Here is an 8,086-nt window from a genome sequence, read left to right as displayed (position 1 = left end):
GAAGAGAAATCAGTTTTTACAGTGTAAATGAATAAATGAATGTGTGAATTGACAAAACAGAAAGAATTCTTTATTCTGTAACCTCTTAGTTAAATATCAAGAGATAAATTTCACCAAATAAATGTTTCTGAATGAAATTAAGCCAGACAACTAGAATTTTTTAAAGTAAAATGCTGTACTGAAGATTTATCTATTACAAAATTTCTGAAACAGCAGTGTGTCATAGTTGGTGGGATCCTAGACACCCTAATTCCTTTTTTGCCCCACTTGAATGATGCCAATTACTAGTGACTTTCATATCTGAATTTTGTTCCTTTGTTTTTTATTTCTTAAGGGTGAAAAAAAATTAAATATGGAGTTCCTCAAGAAGACAGGTATAAATGTGTGAATATGCATACACATAAAATATGCAATATTATTACATTATTACACTTAATATAAGATATACATATATATGAATATATACATACACACACAAAAGTATATGTTTATGTATTTATGCATTTGAGATACAAAAGAAAGATAATGCAAATACAGAATAAAAATATGTAGATATTCGATTTTTTAAAAAAGATATCTATTTATTTGACAGGGAGAGAGAGATCACAAGTAGGCAGAAAGGCAGGCAGAGGGGGAGGAGAGGCCCTCAGCAGAGGGCCTGATGCAGGGCTCAATCCCAGGACCCCGAGATCATGATCTGAGCCGAAGGCAGAGGCTTAACCCACTGAGCCACCCAGGAGCCCCACTGATATGTTTTTTTGAATAGGGAAACGTCCCAATGGCTGAGTATTTCAATAAGTAAATGATAAAATGGATGGAATAAATGCAGAATCTTAATCAGACAGCATTTCTCATTTCTCTGCCACTCTCAGTTTTCAAGGAATAAGAAAATGTCTTCTCAAAACCACACTACTGTGACAGAATTTATTCTCTTGGGACTCACAGATGACCCAGTATTAGAGAAGATCCTGTTTGCGGTGTTTCTGGTGATCTACCTAGTCACGCTGGCAGGGAATCTGTGTATGATCGTGCTGATCAGGGCCAACTCTCACCTCCAGACGCCCATGTATTTCTTCCTGAGCCACCTCTCCTTTGTAGACATTTGCTATTCCTCCAATATCACTCCCAATATGCTGCACGATTTCCTCTCAGACCAGAAAACTATCTCCTATGCCGGATGCTTCACACAGTGTCTTCTCTTCATAGCCCTGGTGATCACTGAGTTTTACATCCTTGCTTCAATGGCATTGGATCGCTATGTGGCCATCTGTAGCCCTTTGCATTATAGTACCAGAATGTCTAAGAACATCTGCATCTGTCTAGTCACGGTCTCTTATGCTTGTGGTTACCTTAACGGACTCTCCCAGACCCTACTGACTTTTCACTTGTCCTTCTGTGGCTCCCTTGAAATCAATCATTTCTACTGTGCAGATCCTCCTCTTCTGCTGTTGGCCTGCTCTGACACCTATGTCAAGAAGATGGCGATGCTGGTAGTTGCCGGTTTGACTCTGTCAAGCTCTCTCTTCATCATTGTGCTATCCTACCTGTTCATTATTGCAGCCATCTTGAGGATCCGTTCTGCTGAAGGCAGGCGCAAGGCCTTTTCTACTTGTGGCTCCCACTTGACAACAGTCACCCTATTTTATGGAACCCTCTTCTGCATGTACTTAAGGAGTCCATCTGAGAAGTCCGTAGAGGAGTCCAAAATATTTGCAGTCTTTTATACTTTTTTGAGCCCAATGTTAAACCCACTGATTTATAGTCTAAGGAACAGGGATGTGATCCATGCTATGCAGCAAATCATTAAGGGAAATCTCTTTTATAAAACTGTAGTGTAGGCATCTGTTCATTGTAATTACTAAGTGTAATAACATAGTAAATCTCTTCACAGGGAAAACCCACCACTCTATGGTCATGATAGAGTCTCTTCATAAACTCATAATGACAATCGCAAATTCCTCTCAGAATTAATAGCTCCAAGACAACTTGTTTTAATAAAAACTGTTTCATTGAAGTTAAACAATGTTTTAAAAAAAATCTCAGAATATAAATTAGTGGTGTCCAATAACTTCATATAATACTTTCGTGTCTTTACTTACTTGGGAGTAAGTATTAGAATTAATTCAGTCAGTAAGAACACCGGAAATCCATTTTTCTGAATTATGTGGTCTACAGAGTTACAGTGAGTTTCAAAATAGGGTGATCAATTTTTTACTTTAAAATAGTATGAAATAATATATTCTCCAATGAATAATATAGAATGATGGTTCTGGTGCCTGAGTAATCACTTAAATCATGCTAGGGAAATTTAAATATATGGATACCTCTTAGGTTTAAGCACTCAGTAAATTTTTCCCAACCAATATGTATTGCAGACATCCCGAGAGAGTTTTTGTCTTATGGTAAATATTATTTATGCTCTTCGATTTTAAAAATAAACTGTCAACACCTGCTTATAAATTTAGTGTAATAGCAATCTAGGTATATTTTTCAGGTACTAGTTCTGATTTAGATCTAATTTATTCAGAGTTAATAGAGTCTATCAATTGGTTCTGTAGACCTAAGAATGCCCTGAAACAGTACACAAATGAGAGTAGCTTCTGTATCTTTCTGGAGGAAAACATCTAATGTTTACTTTGGTTCATAAAAGTGTCTGTGACTCATTATTTTGTAGAAAAGGATGTTACAGTAGTTCACAAATTTCTATTGTGCCAATTATAGTAAATAAGGTTATATGAAGAGATGCATAATTCATCCACATTAACCTATCTATGCATTATTAGTCAAGTAGATAGCTGTGTATTGAAATATATATTAAATTTGTTTAAGTTGCCTTAAATGTTTTGTATTCCAATATTGTGTATTTTTTAAAAAATATTTTATTTACTTATTGGAGAGACAGAGACAGAGATAGTGAGAGAGAGCAGGAGCAGGGAGAAGAGAAAGAAGCAGGCGCTCCACTGAATAGGGAGCCTGACAGGAACTTGATCCCAGGACCCTGTGGTCATGACCTGAGCTGAAGATACAAGCTTAAGGTTAACTAACTGAGTTACCCAGGCGCCCCTTATATTGTATGCTCTTATTCTAAGACCACCGTACTAAACACTTATATGAAATCAATTTCTATACTTACTATAATGTATTCATATAATTTTCTAGAACATCACGTAAAGGACCCACAGTTAGTTTGGGGCACCTGGGTGGCTCAGTGGGTTAAAGCCTCTGCCTTCGGCTCAGGTCATGATCCCAGGCTCCTAGGATCAAGTCCCACATTGGGCTTTCTGCTCTGCAGGGAGCCTGCTTCCTCTTCTCTCTCTGCCTGCCTCTCTGCCTACTTGAGATCTCTGTCTGTTAAATAAATAAATAAAATCTTAAAACAACAACAAAAAAAGGACCTGCAGTCAGGGTCCATTTTTTTTTTAAGATTTTATTTATTATTTATTTGACAAAAAGAGATCACAAGTAGGCAGAGAGGCAGGCAGAGAGAGAGAGAGAAAAGGAAGCAGGCTCCCCACTGAGCAGAGAGCCTGATGTGGAACTTGATCCCAGGACCCTAGGATCATGACCTGAGCCCAAGACAGAGGCTTAACCCATTGAGCCACCCAGGGGCTCCTAGACTCCATTCTTGCATCCCAGTCAATTGAATAAGGCTGATTCTGTCAAACATGTTAACTATACATACATAAAAATATAAACAGATGTGAGGGAGTGACCTTGGTGATATGTTCTAAACCAATGGGTAACTGCTGTTTATATTTTGTTATATTTTACTCAATGAATTGATATGTATGCATATTCTTATAACTCATGAAACAAAATGGGGATCATTTGCTATTTATAAGTTTAAACATTGGTATCCACTTAATGGTGTAATATTCGTATTTTCATACAGACTATTTTTAGTGAACATCACTTATAAAGTAGTATTATACCCCAAATTAAATCATATTTGAATTTAGTTGCAAAAATATTACTTATTAGTTGTAGAAAAGCAAATTGAAATACACTAAAGAGTGTTTCAATTTTGGAATAAGAACAAAAGTTACTTGTAACCTCTTATTAAAAATGCATTTGGTGCACTTGATTTTTACATACTTTGTCTTGCAAACCATTATTCCATCATATCTTTATATCCATTATTGTTATGATTGAGTCATATTTCTATGAACATATCTAATTGTTTCTTTAGGATGGGAAATTGCTGAATTAAATGCTCTGAACAATTTTAAAGTTTTGGTTAACTTTTTCTAGGGGTAAATTCTTTTCAGGAAGTGGCAGCCATTTGCACTTAGGGCTGGTTGTTTGAGAGTAACTATCTCACTCTGCCTTTATTCATATTAGGACATATCATTTAAGATCGTTTGCTTCTTTGTTGTATCAACTGAGATTCTTAGGAAAGGAATATGTTTTATTTTATTTTTTTAAATTAACTTATTTATTTGAGAGAGAATGTGAGCGGGAGGGAGTAGGGAACAGGGAGAGAGAGAATCTTAAGCAGACTCCATGCTGAGCACAGAGCCCAAGGCAAGACTCGATCTCATGACCCCGCGATCATGATATAAGCTGAAATGAAGAGTCAGACACTTAACTGACTGAGCCACCCAGGCACCCCTAGAGCAGCTGTTATTTTAAAATAGTTTGTGGGTAGACAAGAACTGAATGGTAATATGTAGAATTACAGAGTAAATGATTGTCAATATTGTAGGAACAAAATAATAAAAACCTCTTACATAAGGAATGAAAATTCTATATCCAGAATGGGTATCTCCCACTCATATAGGTATCTGTTTTGATTAGGGGAAACTAAGAAAACAAATAATTTGGGTAATTAAAATGTAAAAAAAAATTTGGTTATTTTTGAAAATAATAAAATACAGACAGTTTTCAATTTAGGCTCAGTTGACATTACAATGCACCAAAAGTGTATTGAGAATGAACATCTGAAATTGGCCTTTTTAAAGCCTTTTTTAAGAAGATATTCAGCTTTCATTAAAGGAAACTATGTAATATAGCATATAGATGTAAATCATTTTCATATTCAGAAAACCTACTGCAAACACCTCACTTTGCTAATAAGAATAGCTCAGTGATGGTCAATAGTATTGACCTATAAACTGAAAGGAAGAACTTCTCTGCCTACAAATAAATGTAAGTGATTTCTTGAGTGAGACTGAACATAGGCCCTGCTTAATTGTAAACAGCTGACTTCTGGTGATGTGCTTCCCAACAGTCATTCTATCCATACAATATTCACATTAATTGTTTCCATTTGGATTATCACTTGGTTCCAAGTAATGTGTACATAAAAAAAAAGTTACTGTTACTTCAAAGAATTGCATTTGGATATAACCAACATGGATTGCTTTTCAATTGTTTTTGAGATTTTTTTCATTTTGAGACTGTCAAAATAGACCTTTTCTCCACTGTACGAAGGTTTCTCATAAACACTGATCTCAAAGCCTGTTTCACATCTTTGTTCCTCAGGCTGTAGATAAATGGATTCAACATGGGATTCACAAAGATACAAACCACGGCCACAATTTTCCCTTGTTCTACAGACTGCTCATTTGCCGTTCTCAGATACATGCAGAATAGGGACCCATAGAACATGGTGACGGCGGTCAGGTGAGAGCCACAGGTGGAGAAGGCTTTGCACTGCCCTTCACTGGAACGGATCCTCATGATGGTGATTAAAAAAAAAAAAAAATGAAAACATAGGAGATGAGGATGATGAGTAGGGAACCAGTGAGGTTAATCCCCGCAGACACAAACAGGGCAGTCTGCTTTATGTAAGTGTCAGAACATTTCAGCATGAGGAGGGGTGGGTCTGCGCAGTAGAAATGGTTGATGATGTTAGGTCCACAAAAGGACAAGCGAGAGGTCAATATTACCTGCATTGTGCCCACCAGAGAACCCCAGAGGTAGGGAAAAGTGACAAGGCAGATGCAAAGTGGCCTGGACATTCTGCTCTTATAATGCAGGGGATGGCAGATAGCCATGTACCTGTCATAGGCCATGGCACCAAGCATGTAATATTCAGTAAGGAGCAGAGTCACAAAAACAAAACACTGGGCCAGACACCCCGTGTAGGTAATGGTTTTCTTCTCAGAGAGGAAATTCACAAGCATCTGAGGAGAGACATTAGTAGAATAAAAAATATCCACACAGGCTAAGTGGGTGAGGAAAAAGTACATGGGTGTTTGCAGCCGGGGAGTGAGTCTGATTAATGCAATCAAGCCAAAGTTCCCTGTCAGGGTGATGAGGTAAATCAGGAGAAACACCACAAAAAGGATAGGCTGCACCTCTCGTTGGCTGGTCAGTCCCAGCAAAATGAACTCAGTTGCCTTGGTGCCATTGTGCAGGGGAAGTAGGGCCATCTTCATATTCTCTGATAAGGGAACAATTTTTTCAGATATAAAAACAGAAATAAATTGTAGACATTTCAAGAATAGAAAGGTAAATGGGCACTAACACAAACTGGTTTTGAAAGGATTGGTTTAAATAGGTTGTTACTTCCTCCAGAGATGGATGGGCTTCAGTAGCTGCTGTCAGGAGGCTGGTGGTGCTGGAGAAGTGGACGATATATTTGAAGTCCATACACCTGCTGTTCTGGCTGCTTTGCTGCTCTCACTTTCCCTCGCCTTGAACATATGGAATTTGACTTAGCTCATTGGTGTCAGTAATAAGCTATAGGATCAGAACCTTTGACATTCAAATGTGACTACTGCCATAGTCTGATCATGACATAAATACTTCATCAGGGAGTGGGAAGAAGGGGTGATGCTCTGGAGACTGATTGTATTGTTGTCTGCAAGGGCCAACCTTTTGAAATCGGAGTAGCCTATACTCTTGAGAGTCTGTTGTACATTTACTGATGTTCGGTTTCTCCCTAATTTCTTCCTTAACCTCCTATAGCAACATAAGTCTCCTGGCTCTTTGGTGATTTGTCCCTTTTATTTCCTTTGCTTCAAACCAGTCACTTAACGTTTCAATTGTTTTTCACCTAATATCATCTTCAGTCTCATGATCTCTTTTTCTCACAGTTTCCAATTTATTTTACATTATATATCTCATATTCATATTTCATTTTATCTCATGCCCTTGACTTCACATCTGATATCTAAACTATCAGGAAGTGTTGTCTGCTGTACCTTCAAAAGATTGCACATTGAATCTTAGAACAGCTTGTCAGCAGTTCCTCTGCTACCAGTTAGGTCTAAGATAAAAGTCTCCCTTCAGTCCTTTTTCTCATGCCGCATTGTCCTTCTAGCATTTTTGAACATGTTGAACACAATCCTACCTCAGGACCTTTGCATATATTATCTTTGCTTTGAAAGTTCTTCTACCAGAACTTTGACTTAACTTCATCACTTCATTTAGATGTCTCAAGTTAAGCTCCATACCAAATAGCTCTTAGTTGTGACCCATGATCTATTTTTGTTCATTTACAGCTTCTGAAAGTATTATTTATTTACATAAATAGTTTTTATTTACATATATTTTTTGATTATCCTCCATTAAACTGTTAATCACAGGAGGGCAAGAACTTTATGTGTGCCCTATCCCTAGAACCTGGGCCAGTGCCTGAATCAGTGGATACACAATAACCATTAGTTAAGCAAATGGATGAATCAAAGAGGTAATGGTAACTTTGCCAAATCACATCAGCTGATTTTTTTTCATGATGTGTAGATGTCTTACCTCCCTGATATACCAGTGGAGACTGAGTTACTACAAAGATTATAGCTGCCATGTAAACAATGTACAGCACAAAGCACAATTATGGGTTTACTTTTATAACATGAGCTAATGATAATGGTACTACTGACCTTGGAAACTGGCAATGAAAATTTGGCGGGTGGACTATTGGAAACAGATGGAAGTTGACTCAGGACTGAAAAAACTGAGTTACCTTTAATTTCATAAGGCCAGGAGGATATGAAAAGTCCATACCTTTTAAAGAATAACTCTACTGCTTATTAAAATAATACATTCACAAATATCACACTTAGATCAGTGGTTATCTATCAATTCTGGCTTCAAATTGGGTTCCAATGTTGAAGTATTGAGAGCACCAGTATTTGGG

General features: G+C 37.3%; 2 protein-coding genes across 2 annotated transcripts; one reads left to right on the top strand and one right to left on the bottom strand.

Annotated features, from left to right (window-relative positions):
• Positions 1-890: 890 nt before the first annotated feature.
• Positions 891-1,838, top strand: LOC309872854 (olfactory receptor 5M1; the record flags this gene model as incomplete). The annotated part of the gene is made up of 1 exon (XM_082747822.1): positions 891-1,838. The coding sequence occupies one exon, from the start codon at positions 891-893 to the stop codon at positions 1,836-1,838; it is 948 nt and encodes a 315-aa protein (XP_082603948.1).
• Positions 1,839-5,388: 3,550 nt separating this feature from the next.
• LOC309841304 (olfactory receptor 5M5-like) lies at positions 5,389-6,377 on the bottom strand (the record flags this gene model as incomplete). The annotated part of the gene is given in 2 exon segments (XM_082684193.1): positions 5,389-5,702; positions 5,705-6,377. Coding segments are annotated over 2 exon segments (987 nt in total).
• Between the last annotated feature and the right edge of the window lie 1,709 nt (positions 6,378-8,086).

Source organism: Mustela nivalis (genome assembly GCF_964662115.1).
Source record: "Mustela nivalis genome assembly, chromosome: 9".
NCBI classification, from domain to species: domain Eukaryota; kingdom Metazoa; phylum Chordata; class Mammalia; order Carnivora; family Mustelidae; genus Mustela; species Mustela nivalis.
The sequence above is the reverse complement of the archived record's forward strand: the minus strand, read 5'-3'. Positions and strand labels throughout refer to the sequence as shown.